Raw genomic sequence first — 19,814 nt, forward strand, 5'->3', positions numbered from 1 at the left:
GTAAGCTTTTTGATATCCTGGTCAAAGTCATATCGAATTGTTGTCAAGATATAGCATTTTGAATTGTAGCCTCCTGCCATCTTTTTCCAATTGAAAAACTGAGAAAATTGGATTTGAAGTTACAGGTTGCAGGTAGGTTCAGGCAGGATTTCCCACAATCATTTTTGTAACTTTACATTCTTAACTTGACTATGAAATTTACAGAAATGCACATATGGTGTCACATATATTCTACATTTTACTTCATAAAGTTGACTGATATTTAGGGTCGACCAATTGTCAGTCGGGGATGTTACCACTGCTCCACCATGCCTGCTTGTGAAGTGTGATGACAGGACTTCTAGACGTGTGTGTGTGTGTGTGTGTGTGAGAGAGAGAGTTTATCTATGGAGAGGAGGATTATTTTCTAGGAATATCAACTACCATCCCACACCATTAACAGAATTGTCCATCAGGGGCAGATCGAAGATATGTAGCTCCTGGTGTCATACAGTATTTAGGAGAGTGTCCCAGGGTGGAAACTGACCTCTGTGATGTAAGAAACCTCCCTCCCAGTCCCAAATACACAGCAACACAATGGATATGCCACATACACACACACACACACACAGAAAGAGAGAGACACATACACACGCACACACACACACACACACACACACACATACTGTACATACACATGCAAACAACACAGACACACACACACATACACACACACGCACACATGCAAACACACACATCTTGAAATCCTGTCATTAGGCAAGCACTGTAAGACAAGCAAGACAAATCTGATTTTCTGCATTATGCGTGAGTGTGTGTGTATGAATGTGTGTGGGAAGGTTTTCTCTGAAACCATCATGATGTAAAACAAGCTATTATGGGATAGATTAGTGAGGATATTTGCCATGGTTCTCTGCTAATCTCATTTAAATAGTTCATAGGAGTTCAATCTCAACCAGACAGGAGAAAATAGAAATGATTCACACATTAGTGAAATATCTCAACTGCCCTGAGAGAAGTAAGAGGCCGTCAATCACCAAAAGAGACAAAGACAATTAATACTGAGAGATTCGAAAAGAAAATCAGTAGTGAGGGGGATGAGGATGATATAAAGACCATCAACAAAGGAAGAGAGTCACAAGCTGCTGTAGGAGAGACTAGATTAAACGCAACCTAAGTGTGTGTGTGTGTGTGTGTGAGAGAGAGAGAGAGAGAAAAAGAAGATGAAAGACCATTCGCAAAGAGACAGAATTTGTGCGGGAAAACAATCAATAGTGAGGGAGAATATGGGTACGAAGAACTGCATTGAGAGAGCAGGTAGGAGTAAGACAAGAAGCAATGACATGAGAGAAAGAGAGAGAGAGAGGGAGGGAGGGAGAGAGAGAGACAGAGAGAGAGAAAAGAGGGAGGCTTCAGTAAAACAAGCAGCAGGAGATGGAAAAAAGAAGACTAGCAACTATCTTTAACAGTTTGAAATGAAGAAGCATTGCAAGCATGTTGTTTGTATGTGTGTGTGTCTATGTGTGTCTGTGTGCATGTGTGTGTGCGTATATGTGCACGTGCATGTGTGTGTGTGCGTGCGTGTGTATGACTCAGAGCTGGTCCTGCTGATATTGTGTTTTCTATAGGGTGCGTCCTCATGCCAGAGTTACTCACTGCTTCACATGGAAGCTCTTCAGTGGAGTCACTTAGATCAGTACAGAAGTAGTCTATATACAGAAAGGAGCAAAAACCAACAAAGCCCTAGACCTTCATTTTTGCTGTGTGTCCATTGGCCAACAGAAAGTCATCAGTGTCTAGTTAGCTACAGTGTTGAAGACGGCATACAGTGACTTCATGTGCTACTGACATGACAGTTACATGCCATAATAATGATAATATTTGAGTAAGTGGACACTGAGCTTACCAGAAATGTTATCTCTCAGTGCAACACTTGGTCATAATAACATCAACATCATCATTATTATTACAATCCACATTATCTTACAGTAATCGGTTGGCCGAGATTGCTTTTTTTATACCTTTAAAAAAATACTCCAACATTTTCAAATTGATTATAATAGAGATCAAATTTTTGACACAATGATGTAAAAAAAACATTTCTATGCATCCCTCTGTTGTTCACCATGACAGTGGTGTCTGAGTACCCCCTGACTAAGGCATCCTCTCCTTTCTTTTCAGATTCAGCATGTGGCCTTCTGAGAAGGTGAAGAGGAGGAGCTAGTCTAGACCACACAGATCATCCAGTCATCAGAGAACAAGAGATAGTCCACTGCAGGGGCTACAAGACACTGACCGTCTACAATCAAGCATAGGAGAGAGACAGAGACCGAGAGAGAGAGACTGTGTACATCGTGCAGGATAGACAACTCAGAGTAGGAGAATATCTTAACTAAACGGCTGTGGAGAGGATTGTCTTAACGCAGGCCCTTACCGAAATATTTGGAGCCTAAAGTGCCAAAAGCACCTAATAAACATCCGCGCGTATCAGATCTAAGAGCAACAAGCTGGAGAGAGAGAGAAGAGGAGGAGGGATTTAGAGGATTATGCAGATCTAGCCCAGAACGGCTACTCTGTGTTACTGCACCGCATCCCAGTGAGTTGCCACTGGCAAACATGGCCGACCCCTACCAAAACAACGTGTATCACCAGGGCGACGGCGAGGGCTACGGCACGTACGGCGAAGGTGGTCAGGATGGCTACGGTTACCAGGGTGACTACCCGTCCCAGGAGGAGGACGCGGCCAGCGATGTGACGGAGGGTCACGACGAGGAGGACCAGATGTACGAGGGCGAGTACCAGGGCATCCCGCACCCGGATGAGGTGAAAGCGCAGCGGCGGGCAGCTCGGGCCAAAGCACGGGCGGCGGCCGACGCCGTCTCGGAGCAGGAGGAGCTGGCCGAGCAGTACGAGGACATCATGGAGGACTGCGCGCACGGACGCTTCCAGTGGACGCTCTTCGTGGTGCTGGGCCTGGCACTCATGGCTGACGGTGTGGAGTGCTTCGTGGTCGGCTTCGTGCTTCCCAGCGCCGAGAAGGACATGTGCCTGTCCAACGCGGAGAAAGGCATGCTGGGTAAGTCTGTACGGAGATCAAGATGTTTATATTATTTTTACTGTAACTCCACTCATTTACTACATATCGGAACTCCCCCTATTACCGCCGGTCCCGTATTTCCGCCGTCTTGCGTGTTTATGTCACTTAATATCCATTTCTATACAAACCAAGACAGCGGACTCCTAAAGAAACGCAACCACCCACACCATAGGTGTATCTAAATTAGCTATGTACCAAAAATGACATTTTATCATGACTCGAAGAGCTGTAAACAGTGTTGGAGCTCCAGTGGAATTTTAATTTCATGACGAGAATTCTCGGTCTAACCGTTAATGTGCCGTTGAAACGGCATAAATAGGCGACCCATCAGACCAGCACTATAACTCCGTAAACAAAATCGGATATTTCAGGCAGTAAATGCTCCCATTAAGAACCAAACTAGATTTTGTTCCAATCTACACACCTATGGCTACTGAAAAATGTAAGGTTCATTTAGCAAATGTTATTTTGAAGTGTTAAAAAACATCGTTGTTTTAGAATTTCTGAACAAAAGTGGTGATAATTGGGGGTGTTACGATAGTGCATTACAGAGTGACTTTTGTATCTAGACAGCTATAATACATAGTGCTTATTCCCTATATTGCTCTATGCAGTAGATTAATAGATGTTCTGAACACAGTGACGGGGAAGAAGGCAAGGCCTTGGAGCAGGCTTGAGAATCACTGATCTAGAGTGCAATCATCTGACGCTTTATGGGCTTTCCATGACTCATCTCTTCCACTCAGGGCACAGGCAGCGCCTCAGGTGAAGTCATGGATTAAACTGCTCTCAACGATCGGAGTGAGTTAATGTGCAGAGTCATTTTTCACGTGAGAGCGATATTAGCGATAGAATTGGAGTTTGATCCTAATGTGCTTTTGCAATTTAGCTCAGTGACCACTACAACCCCCCCCCCCCATTCAAAACCCCCACCTTCGTATATCCTGGTGCTGTTTGTGTCCTGGGGCCAGCAGTAGGGCTCTGACAGTGAATCAATATGAGCCAGGAGGCTCAAATTAGCTAATGCTGCTCTAGATGGCTTTATACGTCTGCTCTCGCCACAGCTCCCGGCACAGACTCCCCTCTCTCTCACTCACTCACTGCAGCACGCCACGGAGCAGGTGGTTTGGGAACGTGGAGAGACGAGACCGGAGAACGGAGAGACTGGAGACTGCTGGCAGGAGAGTGCGCCACTATGACAAAACTGCAGCAGCCTCGCTGAGATGCAGTAGGCTGGCTGCTGTCAGGGGGTTACAGTTACACCGCACCTGTAACTGAAGAGAGGCACAGAAAAGATGTCACTGGAGGTTTCCTCCTGAGGCACGTAAACAAGTCACTCTGAGAAGGACAAATAGAGAGGAAAAAGGCAAAGCATGTGCAAATCCTCACCTCACATATGACTGAAACCATGCTTGATAACATAACTGCTTGATACAATATAGGTTTTTAGAAAACCTGGCAAATCCACCGCAACAGTCTCCTCCTCTTCAGGGCGGAACTCCACCCTGCTCAGCAGCAGTATTGGGGGTTGCGGTCGCTGGCTGTGTGGAGTTTGTGCGAGCGCCAGAATAATTGAGAAGGATGAGACGGCACTTTTTTCGCACCATTTTGGTGTGGCTCCCAGCCCCAGAGACCTCTGACTCAGCACGTGGCCGCACAGGATCGATAGGAGCTGCTTGGCTTGACCTTGCAGAACAGATACACAACCCCAACGCGGCAGAAATACATAGCCCGACACAGACCTAATAAATAACTCAACCAGGTGCAGACCGCTACTAATTCAGCCCTGACCAGTGTTTCCCATACATTGACTAATCTGTGGCGGGGCGCCACAAAATCAAAACCGGCCGCCAAACATTAGGCTAATGTTCTACGCGTAACAAACGCGCTGCCCCTGCTCTGCTAATCTGGGTACCCAGAAGCTCGCATCATGCTGAACGAACATTCCTCTGCATGTGCATTTAACAGAACATTAACGATTGCTGAAGGATTGTTGTTGCCACATGGAAGCATTGCACAGAAGACGACGGGCTAAATTGCTATTAAATCCGCTTAGCATCGTGACCATGCTGCGCAAATTTGTTCAAAACTGCTGCATTCAAGTTAACTCTATCACAACATAGTGCACTGAGGAGACTAAACTAAGTCAAGTTATGCAATCAAGCCGTATCTCAAAGTTAACGTTAGAATACTGTTTGGATGTCGAGTTTAGCATGCTTAGTCACAGTTGCTTGTCAAATTTACTCATGCAGGGCTCATTTTATTGACTCTGACACTGAATGTTTGCAAAAGGAAATGGAAAAGTGCAAATGGAAAAGTGTTTTCCAAGACTCATACACTACATATAGACCTATACACTACCCCTGCATACAGACCTCAAGGTAGGATCAGATTATTTTACCACAAGGGTGTCTGGCTGTATTTTTGTATAGATGCACTACAATTTGCTGGAATGCTGGATGGTAGGAGACTGACTTGAATTAGTCCCTCAGAAAGAAAAATGACATTTTGGAAGAAAACACGTTTTTCTTTCCATTATGACATCCATGGCATGGACAAGTGTAAATCGTCAAGGTCTCAACAACTTTTTAGATTAATGTAAACTGACCAAAATGCTGGATGATAAAATACTGTAAGCCTAGTAGAAGAATGCAGTGTTAAAAAGATTTAGTGCTCCGTGGTGAGTGCTTTGGAGTTCTCTCCCGTAGCTCTTGTTGAGTGCCTTGCAGCCCTCCAAACACATTTACTCATGACTTAAAGTCTCTATCTCAAAAACGTCCGTGGCAGTGGTGACAGATTGATGATGGAACCTCAAAAGGCCTGATGGCATCTTAAGGTTTCCTACCGTAAATTGATCCAACATAGTTGCATCACCATTACCAGTGCAAGCCTGGACCTCTACAAATGCAAAAGCAATATACTGTATGTTTTTGAATGCTTGTTTTGAAAAAAATAATAATGAAACAATCATAGCCAGATATAATTTCTACCGCATGCTGCTGCCTGGCAAACCTAATTTAAAACCACTGATCTGATTCAGGGAGGCAAGGACTCATGAAATTGCATGTGGCATCATACATCATCCATACTGTCAGAAGACAGGAGAGGATTTGCTGTATGTAAGTCTATACTTCAGGATGACCAAACTCAAACACAAGCCAGTCAAACAGTATTTAAGCCAGAGGGGTTGATCGGTATGATCTGACGAAAATAAGTCTTAAAGTGATTTTTGGTGTAGTCTTTGCATTGCATTGGTGGAAGCTTTTTGCGTTTTATCACCCTATGTATGTCTATTGTATGCCTATGCAGGGATATATTATAGGTGAATAGGGTAAACATCTTAACTAATATACAGTATATCTTCACAACACCCCTCCCCAGCTAATTATCGGTTAGATTATCTACAGTAAGTCAATATTTTCTTGTATTGTACATTTTCTGAAATTATGAAGTATAGCAACCTGGATAAACACAGGAGAAAGTCAGGTTCAAAATAGAATAGAATAGGATAGAACAGAATAGAATAGAATTCTGGGGTGGTATGCTTGCCAAAAATCACTTATTGCCCTCGAATGTTACCGACGGACCAAAATTAGGTGGTCTGGCTCAAGGAGTGATAAAACCTTCAGCATTCTTAAAATAACAGAGATTGTGACTTTCATCTTCTCTCTTTTATAATAGGAGTGTAAAAATGAATCTGAAATATACCATGCAATATTCTTGGGTTGCAGCACCAGCACATGGTATATTATATCTTTTTTAAGTCATCAGAGATCTTGGTCAGATGGCCATTGGTCAGATTTCATGAGGCATAACGTGGCAACGAGGTTGTAATTCAGGGTGTGTCTTTAAATAAACACTGAACAAATGCAAGCAGTGGCAGTGACGCGCTTTAATGCAGGGATCCCACCTGCCGGGTTTCACATTTCCTGTCTGTGCAAGTCACAGTACACTCAGTGGATTAACATCATTCACGCACGCGTACACACACACACACACACACACACACACACACACACACACTGGGTCTATGCCACATCGCCTAGTGGCGGTACCATCTGTAGAGACGCCGCCCACCACCACCCTTTGAGCCCTCCCCTCTCAGTGAAGATGGGATGAAACAACCACTGGTTGAGAATAACCCATGACTCCAATAAACGTGTAAACACCAACCTACAGCCCTGTCACCTCACAGATCCAACCTCCAATACTGATCTACCCTGTTACCCAAAAACACCCACACACTCTGTCAGTCACCACAGGTCTAGCCCTGACCTAGTGGAGTTCTACTACCCTGTTATTGGCGCCCAATCGAAGAGCCACCTTGCAAGCCACTGTTCAACACACAAAACACAGATCCACTTAAAGGGATATTCCACCATTTGGGGAATTACACTCATTTTTAGCTCCAGCCAAGCATAGATCATTGAATCTGATTAGACCATTAGCTACTCGCCTGCTAGCATCGCGTTTAAAAGTGACTAAGATTTCCGGTAATTTTCCTATTTAAAACTTGTCTCCTGACACTGTTAGCCTAGCATAATTCACTGGACGTGGGTTAGCTGATAGCTATTGCTTATTGGTGTGTTCCTTTAAAGCCGAAATATATATCCAGTCACAAAGTATAGCTGGACTCTTTAAACATATCTGTGCAATGATTGCTTTGCAGTTCAAGGTAGAATATATTTTGCCAATTTAGTCAAAATTTAGAAATGCTGTATACTTCAAAGTAGAATATATTTTGCCAATTTAGTCAACATTTAGAAATGCTGTATATTTCCAACTCAGTATAATGCACACACTTGGTGTCCATTCTTTAGCTGGACTCCTTAAACACATCTGTGCAAGGACTGCTTTGCAGTTCAAGGTAAAATATATTTAGCCAACATTTAGAAATGCTGCATACTTCCAACTCAATGTAACGCACAGACTTGGTGTTTGTGCTATTCATAATGTACAACCCAGGTTTTTACACACATGCATTGCTATGTATTAAAAAGCAAAAAATAAATGTAGTGGTATAAATAAATAAAGGGCCTGACTGACATAGCATACTGAGAATGACTGAATGAGCTCACTAAAGGGCATAGGGACAACATTCCAAAAGCTTAACTGCACGGCTGCTGTCACTTTTTACGGCCATCTTAGTCCATACCTGATCCTTATTCACTTGGGTGCCATCAAGGTTTTATGTCAATGCCAAGGGTGGTCCAGACAGCTTCTTGGTTTCTTTCTCCTTCCATGAACGACACCAAAACAGATAAAAGGAGCTCATAAAGGTTAAGTCATTTATCTTGTGCACTGACATAAATCTCATTTTCATTCATCTGAATCTCATTAAGATAATGAAACTTTTACAGCCTTGACAAATGTTCAAAGTCAGCAAATCTGAGAGGCGCATCTTGCAGTATGTTACATAATCTCAATGAAGGAAATAAGGGTGACTACGCCCCCATGTGGATTCCAGCAAATACTCCTCCTGCCAGTTGTATTCTGACTGCCACGTAAAATTGAACAACCTTAGAACCTACAGGTTATATATATCAATCACCACCTTTCGTAATAAAAATCCTACCTGTTACAACATAACCATAGTACCACTGCCCATGGGCATAGCTCTGCAATTTAGTATAACAACTACATAGATAACCCATGTTGTAAAAACGATGTCTGCCTCCTCAAACAATACTGATCTCAGACAATCTCATCTGTGATAACCCAGATGTGTTCCAAAACAATCGCTCCCTATTGCAACATAGCCCCTTCCCCTTCAAACATGTGCTGAATTTGTGTACCTGTGGGGAGAAAGCTTGTGGACTTAAGTATTTTTGGGACTATAGTATTGATGTATGTGTGTGTGTGTGTGTGTGTGTGTGTGTGTGTGTGTGTGTGTGTGTGTGTGTGTGTGTGTTGCAGGTTTGATAGTGTTTCTGGGTATGATGTTCGGTGCATTCGTATGGGGCGGTCTGGCTGATAAGGTGGGACGGAGGAGGTGTCTGATTGTTGCCCTTGCCATCAACTGCATCTTCGCCTTCCTGTCATCCTTCGCTCAAGGATACGGATTCTTCCTCTTCTTCCGACTCGTCTCCGGCTTTGGGTACATATTTATTGTGTGTGTGCATATATGTGTGTGTGTTTGTGTGTGTGTGTGTGTTTTAAGCTCTGTGACTGTACAAAACAAATCAGATACAGTCAGACACAGGCAACTTATAAACAATGGGCCTGTCCGAAATGGAAAGTGTCTTAGAAGGCAGCATTTTATAGAAATATTTGATTTGGACATGCCTTAATATATAGTATAAGTATATATACTCTTTTGATCCCGTAAGGGAAATTTGGTCTCTGCATTTATCCCAATCCGTGAATCAGTGAAACACACTCCACACACAGTGAACACACAGTGAGGTGAAGCACACACTAATCCCGGCGCAGTGAGCTGCCTGCAACAACAGCGGCGCTCGGGGAACAGTGAGGGGTTAGGTGCCTTGCTCAAGGGCACTTCAGCCGTGCCTACTGGTTGGGGTTCGAACCGGCAACTCTCCGGTAACAAGTCCAAAGCGCCTTAATGCCTCGCTGCCACCAAACGCTACATTAGAAGGCAGCCTTTTCACCGTTTTGGACACTGTTCTCTGTTTATTTATGTTTATTTGACAGGGACAATGCTCAATATATACAGTAATTGGGCCAGATTATAGCCACAAGGCTAATTTACATCTGTTGTCATGTGTTCACTGCCAATGTTCTATTTGCCGATTTACTGTCTCCAACTATCAATTTGACCAATTGCTGTGCCTACAGTATTTATCTAACTCACAGTATTTATCTAACTCAGTGTCTCAAGCTTTGTGTTCCTTCTCAATTAATCCCAGAGGACCAATACAACAGTGGCTCACTGGACTAATGTGTGAAACTACTCTAGTATTTTACTGAACAGCATCACACAAGGAGTTAGTATTGCAGTAATGAAACCCTGGAGCACAGTTAACCACATAAAGATGTGTGTGTCTGTCTGTGTGTTTGTGTTTGTGTGTGTGTGTGTCTGTCTGTGTGTGTGGTGTGTGTATGTGTGTGTGTATGAATCTGTCTGTCTGTCTATCTGTGTGGTGTGTGTGTGTGTGTGTGTATGAATCTGTCTGTCTGTCTGTGTGTGTGGTGTGTGTGTGTGTGTGTGTATGAATCTGTCTGTCTGTCTATCTGTGTGGTGTGTGTGTGTGTGTGTGTGTGTTCCTCAGGATCGGGGGCTCAGTGCCGATCGTGTACTCGTACTTCTCGGAGTTCCTGCAGATGGACAAGCGTGGGGAGCACCTGAGCTGGCTCTGCATGTTCTGGATGGTGGGAGGCATCTACGCCTCCTTTACCGCCTGGGGCATCATCCCTCGCTACGGTAACTACCGTCCACACCTTTATCAGCTCTTACAATCTCATAGGCTTCTGTTCCAACCTCCCAAAAGCAAGGCATTTTTACAACGATGCTTGTTTGTAATAATAATAATTCAGCAACAATACACAAAAGATTGTAATTTATAATGTCATGTTGTTGAAGTGAAATATAATATAGACCCAAGCCACAATCAGAATCAGAATCAGAATCACAAGACCAGAGTGACCAATACACAAGACCAGAGTAGCTATAGACATCTAGTAACCCTGACCCACTGTAAGACTACATTAACCCTGCCTATCCTTCTGCTCCCCCAAGGCTGGGGCTTCAGCATGGGCACAGAGTTCCAGTTCCACAGCTGGAGAGTGTTTGTGCTGGTGTGTGCCCTGCCTGCCATCTCCTCCCTCATCGGCCTCACCTTCATGCCTGAGAGCCCACGCTTCCTGCTGGAGGTCAGACTACTAGCGTTCGTTAGATGGTTGGATGATTGCATGATTGGAACAATGAGTGATTGATTGGATGAATGAATGAAAAAATGCATGCATGTATGCATGAATGAGTGCATGAGTGAGTGAGTGAATGGATGAATGAGAGGAAGAGAGAATCAATTCGGGTGTTTGGAAGTTTTCCAAACTATAACAGCTTGCAGTGGCAGTGATTGTGATCCGCTATACTGTCTGTCCGTCTGATTGTGCAGAGTGGCAAACATGACGAGGCGTGGATGATCCTGAAACAGGTCCACGACACCAACTGGAGAGCCAAGGGTGAACCCGAGAGAGTATTCACCGTGAGTGCCATTAAAAAAACAAACAGAAGAAAATGCCAACACAACATCCCCAAAAACTGCATCTGCTGATTGCCAGCTGCCCCCCTGAACGCTCCTGAGTGACTTACCGTTTTGACTCAACACAGGTGTCCCATATTAAGACCCCAAAGACCCAGGAAGATGAGTTCATCGAGATCCAGAGTGCAACGGGAACAGCCTTCCAGAGATGGATCGTACGCACTTTAACACTGACCAAGCTGGTGAGGAGGCCTGCAGAATTCCTCAAGTGGCAATAATAAAGCATGACGAAAAATAAACATACTGTACAGTATGCCTTGACCTGTGATAATGATTAAAAATGACCACTTCCTCTGGAATAACCCTTCCCTCGCCCCTCCAGGTGCTGAAGAATGTTATATCACTACTGGGTCGGGAGCTCCGACTCAGTACTCTACTGATGGCCATCATCTGGTTCACCATGGCCTTCAGGTAAACAACCTTTTCCAACGATTCAGCTTTGGCTGGGGGTTGACCTACAATGGACCGGGGTCTCTCCCAGCAGAAGTCTACAACTCTCATCTTCTTAGCAGCACAGAAACCGCATATAAGCACTTAATTAGCTTACATGGATGGGAAAGGATTTACTAACTATTCAGATACATCACTCACTCTCACAAGCTTGTGGAGAGTGAATGTGCGATATATTTCTAAAGATTTTTCTACGATAATATTAAAACGTTCCATATATATAATAATAAGGTACTCCTTCATAAATGTCCAGACACAATGCACTTATATGAAGTGGTTAAAGCAATCTATAAATGGACCGTTTTAATATAGTGAAAAAGACATTTACTGCTGAAAGTGGAGTGAGCCTACATACAGGGTGCCAGGGCAATTTGTTAGGGGAAGGTGAGGGATCAATGTCTTGGCCGAGGGCAGGGCAAACTGGGATCGAACTTGGAACACTTTGCTACAGCATGTTCCCTATGGAACTTGGAACACTCTGCTACAGCATGTTCTCTATGGAACTTGGAACACTTTGCTACAGCATGCTCTCTATGCTGGTGCTTTGACTGCCAGTTTCCCAATTCAACCAGAGACTTTCTAATGAGGAGACACAGCACTCAAAGAATCCATAGTATAGGGTAGTATAGTATAGTATCCATGTATAGGGTTAGTTTGTAACGCCAATAGGGCAGTAGTCTTTATACATATCCCGCCCTTCCAGCATTCTTCCTCATTCACATGAATAGGAAAATAGCTGCTGATAACTGCCCAAACTGTGTTGCAAGATGGCCACCGAGTGGGGGGACTTGCCTAAACGCACTTTAATTCAACCCCCTGATGCACTGGAATGCCTGTGTGAAACTACAATTATTTCAGGGTGATTAGACCAATGTGTTAACTCTCTCTAATTGCTGTCTCTAACTGTGTTGTTTTTGGAGAAGCAAAGAGAGGATGAATTCAATGCCATGCTCACATAGATATGCACCGTGAGGTCTTTGCCCTTTAAGGTCTTTGGTCAGCAGTGAAATGTTTTAAAACATAACCTATTTAATATCCCGAGGATAAGTCCACACAGTATGGCATGTAGATGTTGAGCGGTGTCATATGTGTTCTGTATTTGGATAAAGAAAATGTCAGCTTAATGATGCTTTGGATAAAAGCATCTGTTATGAATAAGTGTAAATCTGTTTTGTTTCAGTTATTATGGGCTATCGGTGTGGTTCCCCGACATGATCAAGCACCTGCAGAACGAGGAGTACGAGTCCAAGCTGAAGGTGTTCCACCGGGAGAAGGTGGAGAACTTCCACTTCAACTTCTCACTAGAGAACCAGGTCCACAAGGAGGGGGAGTACATACGAGACAAGTACGTTAGACAAGGACATGTGTGAGAAGCTCTTAGGGCAGTGGCTCTGAGACAGTGTTGTTTCTCACCTTCCTCTTCCTACTGATTTCCTCTCAGGTTCATTCGCATTGAAATGAAGTCTGTGAAGTTTGAAGATTCACTGTTTGAAGACTGCACTTTTGAAGACATCCGATCAACAGACACCATATTTGAAAACTGCACCATCAGAAACACATTATTCTATAACACAGGTGTGTGTGGTTAGTGTTACCGATTGTCAGTGGTCTTTGGTCATTGTTACAGATATAGCCAAGGAGGAAGCAAATTAATTGAAAAAGCAATGGCTCATTCATGCTTTCTGAGTGATACACTGACAAAATCAAAGTGTCAGGAACAACCACTACACAAGAAATAGCAATGCCAAAGAGACAGCACAGCTAAATTACTTTTTCAAGGCACTGATGACACATGAAAGAAAACATAACCTAAGAGAATTCCACGTCAGGTTGTTTAAGCTTAAAGCATCACTAAAGAAGCTGTGCACTCTCCCTCTACAGTTGAAAAGTGCAATAATCAATTAACTAAATGTGCGTCTGCAACATACTATAAACATAACTCCGATACAATATAGAGGGAATGCACTGACAGCAGTCTGTATTCCTGTAAGTAGCAGCTGTTTTCCATTTCCATTTTGCCCTATTAAGAGTTTATGTGCCATCAAAATTATTTTTGAATGTAAAAAACAAATCTTTAGGGGGGCTTTAATGCCCAAAACCTTAACACTCGGTTAACCGTACCACTTCCAAAGACTAAAGGGGAAGAGACATCTCACCTCACTGTAGAGGCTGTGTGATGTTTGGTTGTGTGCAGGCAGAGACTACAGACATAGATACACACGGTAAAACTGACATTGATGACAAATTCTTAACATGTGCAAGCAGTGCCCTGCATCTTGAATAGCACAGAATACGTACCAGTTGTTGAGCTGGAGTTGTTTATACCACAACATGTCAGGTGCAATTCTGCCACCATCAGGATTCACTGAATAGAACAGAATAAAACAGATTCACTCAAGTAGGCAGAGGTCTCCAAACATACTGTCCCTATACACAGTTTGAACTGAATGATAATAATGATATTAGGTTACACTTTACTTGACAGTATCTACATTAGAGTGGCATGACACTGTCATGAACATGTCATAAACTTATAAAGAAGTCATAAACATTTATGACAAAACACTTCTGTTATTAAGTGTCATTTGGATTTTGTCATGACAAGTTAGAGGTTAGGATTAGAGTTAGGGTTCATGTGTCATGACAGTGTCATGCGTTCATGACATATGACATAATACTGTCAAGTAAAGTGTTACCTGATATTGTTACTGCCCACATATCAATTTGTTCCTGTTTGTGTTAAATAATAACATGTTTAACACTTTGCAATCATTGTTTTTGGATAGGGAAGAAATATAAAAGTGTCATGTCAGACTATACCTCAAAACAGCCTGTCTGGCCTCAGATTCCAGATTGTTAAAGAATGTAGAGAGATCCTTGAGGAGCTTTTAACTCAGTGTTCGTGTAAGTGCTGAGAGAGTAACACCTGGAGAACAAACTGAGTTATTACATGAAATGTAATTCATTCAAAGAGAACATAACAGCACATCTTATGACAATCAAATATATTACTGTATCTTGTAGACTTGTGGGAGGAGAAGTTCATTGACTGCAGAATGGAAAACTCGACCTTTGAACACAACAAGAGGGGCTGTCACCTGGACAGTGAGGATGAAAATGATGTCCTCATCTACCTGGTCAGCTTCCTTGGGAGTCTGGCAGTGTTGCCAGGCAACATCATATCTGCCCTGTTCATGGATAGGATTGGAAGGATCAAGCTGATTGGTGGGTTAAGCTAAATGTTTGTGACATAGTATTTCTATGCCATGATTGGCATTGTTCATTCCATCTTTATTATGACTTCTGAATGCTCAAAACTGTTGAATTAAAGATATACTATGCAAGATTTGTACCTTAATATGACCTCTACAAAGCCAATTTGATGGTAAACAAACTTGTAATAGGGGAATCGCTCACCTAGCATAGCCATAGAGCATAGCCGTAGCACTGAGAGAACCAGCAATGCAACTTCAAGAATTGTCGACCCGAAGACATCTCGCGAGAATCGTGAAACATGACCTTGTCATTAGATATATCTCTTTGGAGATCATTTTTGCCTGTTGTTAGTCCTATGCCTCCACAACAAAAGCATTTCCATTGTATACAGGAACAAGTCGGCAAAGTAAAATATAAATATATCACGACCCTAGGGGGTGCTCTAGAGGCAAAAATACCTGAAACTGCATAGTATACCTTTAAAATGGCGTCTACCCCTTTCCCTCTCACCAATCCTCACATTCCCTTCCCTCCACTTCCTTCCCTCTTTCCTGCTGTCTTTCTCACCCTGCCTCCTGTCACCCCACAGGTGGCTCAATGCTTATCGCCGCAGGCTGCACCTTCTTCCTCTTCCTGAGTTTCAGTCAGGCGGCCATCATCGCTTTTCAGTGCCTCTTCTGTGGGGTCAGTGTGGCCGCCTGGAACGGCATCGAGGTCATCACCGTGGAGCTCTACCCCGCCTCCAAAAGGTACCGCTGCAGCTAAGGTTACACTGAAGATAGGTCAGGTCACATGGAAGGGAAAGCCCTGACTGACAGGTGAAGCTTCAGTGATGTCACTTCCTAGGCCTAATTGGTAGAAGGCGCACCTGTCCTTCAATCTTGGCTCACAATTAGTTAGGCCTTCTGAGGAGCAGAGGCCCATAATTACCTCTGGTGTTTTTGGCAAAATGGGAGTCCTTGGGGTGTGGCATTTGGACTGTGTTTTAGAACTTACTGTAGATCAACCACCACAAAAGAAAAAAATAAAGTAGAACAAAACTGAATGAATGAGAAGAACTCCGCTTGAGTTAGCTAAAGCTACAGCATTTGGAGCACTAAGAGTAAGCCCAGAGCTGGCCTGAGGCATAATCGAACTAAGCGGCTGTTGGGGCCCCCCAATCGTGAAAAAAAGTGTACTGGTGGGTGAATTTGGTCAACTAGCTACCAGCCACTGTGGAGTTAGCATAAGACTGTGTGTGTGTGTGTGTGTGTGTGTGTGTGTGTGTGTGTGGGGGTAACACTTTACGGTAAGGGTAAATGATAATTCATGAATTCATGCATTAATTAATTAATGATTTATGTATTACTTCATTCCTTAATATCTCATGAATCATCAGAAATTCACAGTCTGTCATTCATGACCTCATACATGAACAGCACATTACCATTAACATTAGGTACGGTGGGCACATCATTATGAATTATGATTTATTAAGCATGATCATGATTATTTCTTTTTCTGCCAAAAATGTGGTCATCACTGCTCAAATTCTGATTTGAACACAACTTTGCAGTTCTCTAAACACATGGGCCACAGACATGATGAGCTCATGAGCAATTAACCTTAAATTCATGTAATCATGATAATCATGCTTAAGAAATCATAAATCAAAATGATGTACCCACCATGCCTAATGTCTTGGTTGATGTGTTGTTCATGCATGAGGACATGAATGAGGGATTATGAACTCATGTCAATTCCTGATGATTCATAAGATCTTCATTAGCCTAGAAATCTAGACGCACCCTAGCGGCAGCAAATTACATTTGCTTCCAGGGCTAGTCTAGCAACTCTCCGTTGGCTTGTGAGCTCGAAAAATGAAACTTCTATCAGGCCAATCAAATCGTGTAGAGTCGTTAGGCGGGCTTAACATAATGATTGATGGCAGAGTTGCAACGATTTGGCTTGAATTTCCTGCTACTTGAAAACAAAGAAGATGGATGTTGCTGTTGGCCAACAGTGTGACTCGAGTTAAGCTTGTTTTAAGATGGCAAAAGTTTGAACTAGCCAACTAGCTCCGCTGGTGGGAAACGATGAGACTCAGCTGTCCTATTGTGCAGCAGGGGAATTTGAAAGACAACCGATTATCCCGTCCCTCGGACTGAGCACTGCGAACGGTGAGTGCCCAGACCCTACATTTTAATGTGGGTCTGGCTCGTCAGGCTAGATCTTCATAAGATTCATAAAGGAATGAAGTAATGCATAAATCATGAATTAATTTATGCATGAATTCATGATAATTCATGTACCCTTACCGTAAAGTGTAACCGATGTGGGGTTTCCCCATGCTTGCCAATTTCATACTGATTCCAGCTTCACCTCCATCTCTGTCCTTCTGGTTTCAGAGCCACAGCGTTCGGTGTCCTCAACGCTCTCTGCAAGCTTGCCGCCATCCTGGGAAGCTCCATCTTCGCCTCGTTCGTGGGCGTCACCAAGATCGTCCCCATCCTGCTGTCCTGTGTGGCGCTGGTGTGCGGTGGCTTGGTCGCCCTAAAGCTCCCGGAGACCAGGGAGAAGATCCTGCTGTAGGGGAAGCCACTCTGGGACTGTGGACGGGGGGATTGGGGGAGAGGCCTCGGCCTAGCAGAGACGCACACGGCCATGCCACTGAGGGTTTTACTTTGTGTGTGTTTTTGTAAGCAAGAATCCACCATGCTTTACAATCACCCGTCCAAGGCCAGCCCCAAAGCCCTAACCCCATCCCTGACCCTGATTGTTTTACTAACACCAGTCAGGCTGCACCAGAGCTTCTCTAATAAACAACCGCTCTAATAAACAACTCTCACTGCTGAATGACCTCTGCCTTTCACCCCCTCTTTTTTCCTACCTTCTGGGACCAACTGACCATTGACAAACACCCCCCACCCCACCCACTCTCTCCCCACCAACCCCTGTCATTCTCCTGCATCTGGCCCCCTAGAACAGATATGGAAAAGTTATAATTTAATGTTTCTCAGTTGTTATACAAGACAACACCATCGGAGAGGAAGTGTTCATTTTGTTTTGTCCGATGGACGCACAAGTGAGTATGCATTTGAATGCCTCAGCTTGTCATAATTAGTAACCCATCCACCGTGTCCTCCAGAATTTCTCTAGTGCCATTGTGGTGTATCAGAGAGAGAGAGAGAGAAGCGCTCAGACTGCAAGTGCTTGTTTGTTATCTCCAGTCCTGCAGCTACTACACTGACCATATTCCTTACCCTCCTCATGCTAAGATCACCACATCTTCCCTTGTTGCTTTCTCATCCTCGTCCTGCTTTTAGTTCCTGATGCGCTTTCTCCTCATCTACTGCTAGATGTTTGTTGTGTGTTATCCCATCTGGTTGCACTGTATGACACAACCACGCTACTGGTCCCCCTGAAACCTGCAATACTGTGTTGGTGTGCCTGTATGTCCACTAGCGGATGAAAGTGTGAATCCACTCACCACTGAAGAGGAGTCATGCGTATTTCACATGCACAGTACCTTTAAGCTTTAACCAGTGCTCCATGTACAGTACACCTGTTTGCCCTCAGGAGGAAATGGCCCCCCCAACATTGCATTACCGGTATATGTTTCATATTTATGTTTCACTCTGTGATATAGGGTGACACAAATGAGTGGGTGCAGTGTTTGTTTGTTTGTTTGTTTTTGGCTGTGGTCGCAATGCCACTGAAGTCTACTGTCTCGTTTGTGACAGACCGTGGCGGAATCGAGTGCGTCCTCGGCGCACATCGCTGTCCGTGGCTGTGTGGCGTGAGTTGCATGTGTGTTCCTTATCAGGTGATATGTTTATGTGTCTTCTTCTTTCTTCTTCTTCTTCTTCTTCTTCAGTGTCGTCCAGTTTCCAAACAGTCTGTCTGAATGATCTTTGATGTGTGTCACTCTGTAAATACATGAGTCTGATTGTTGTCGTAGGGAAAAAGAATAACACAATCTCTTTTGTTTAGACCTGATGTTCATAAGCTCTTCCTATGTCAAGCTTTCGAGACAGTCTTCAGGAAATAACTGTATATAAGTATATATATTCCACAGTTGACATAAAATCATTCCATTCCATAGGCTTGGTTCACATGAACAGCATCATTTCAGAGGCATTTTCTTCCATTTGTCTGGCAAAGCACCTGAAATTAATACAGGCATTTGGCACAGCTTATATTATCTATCAACTCACAGTCAAACTCACAAGGATATACAAAGAGCTGTTCAAATGATTGCCATTGAGAGTGAAACATTTATTTCGGAAAGGGAGTTATTTGTCTGTCATTATTTATCACCTTGTGTGTCAGTAAGACTATTGTGGTTGACATGTGGATTCTTGACTCAACCAAAGTTAACAACACAAGATCTTTAGGAAAGTGAATCCTTTACTGTAAGACTGCTTTGCACTGAACAACATTATATGCACTACATTCTCAGCACTGTCACTAAATGTACTTTTACCAGTTCACACAAGACATCTCTATAGACTCTTCCACATGGAAATGGCAGGGCATCATATGTGCTTGTGTCTCTCTACGTAAGCCTTACTGACCTGCAGAGGCAGTGGAGTGGCAGGCACTGTTAGGGCGCTTTCATACCTGGCTCATTAAATCAGAACATTTAGCATTTCCCCCAAAGATCGGTTCGATTGGGTATTTGTGAAAGCAGCAATCGCTCTCTGTTTCGGACTGAGGAGGTGGTCTCGGCTCGTTTCCAATCGAACTCCAGAGTGGTTTGTTTTTTGATTTGGAACAAAATAGGTATGAAAGAACCCTTAGACACACATCTGATAAGACAATTGTATCAAGTGGGACAGCTTATGAAT

At 43.5% G+C, this 19,814-nt stretch overlaps 1 protein-coding gene across 2 annotated transcripts in view; it reads left to right on the forward strand.

Annotated features, from left to right (window-relative positions):
• sv2bb (synaptic vesicle glycoprotein 2Bb) overlaps positions 1-18,555 on the forward strand; it is a 56,813-nt gene extending 38,258 nt beyond the window's left edge. For both annotated transcript variants that reach the window (XM_048257829.1, XM_048257828.1), the window contains exons 2-13: positions 2,179-3,073; positions 9,011-9,191; positions 10,327-10,478; positions 10,794-10,927; positions 11,173-11,262; positions 11,388-11,501; positions 11,642-11,730; positions 12,950-13,114; positions 13,211-13,344; positions 14,794-14,994; positions 15,575-15,734; positions 17,373-18,555. In XM_048257829.1, coding sequence (XP_048113786.1) covers positions 2,614-3,073; positions 9,011-9,191; positions 10,327-10,478; positions 10,794-10,927; positions 11,173-11,262; positions 11,388-11,501; positions 11,642-11,730; positions 12,950-13,114; positions 13,211-13,344; positions 14,794-14,994; positions 15,575-15,734; positions 17,373-17,556 — 2,064 coding nt within the window. In that variant the 5' untranslated portion in view covers positions 2,179-2,613 and the 3' untranslated portion in view covers positions 17,557-18,555. The remainder of the gene's footprint in view (positions 1-2,178; positions 3,074-9,010; positions 9,192-10,326; positions 10,479-10,793; positions 10,928-11,172; positions 11,263-11,387; positions 11,502-11,641; positions 11,731-12,949; positions 13,115-13,210; positions 13,345-14,793; positions 14,995-15,574; positions 15,735-17,372) is intronic.
• Positions 18,556-19,814: the final 1,259 nt, after the last annotated feature.

Source organism: Alosa alosa, chromosome 11 (genome assembly GCF_017589495.1).
Source record: "Alosa alosa isolate M-15738 ecotype Scorff River chromosome 11, AALO_Geno_1.1, whole genome shotgun sequence".
Taxonomy (NCBI): domain Eukaryota; kingdom Metazoa; phylum Chordata; class Actinopteri; order Clupeiformes; family Clupeidae; genus Alosa; species Alosa alosa.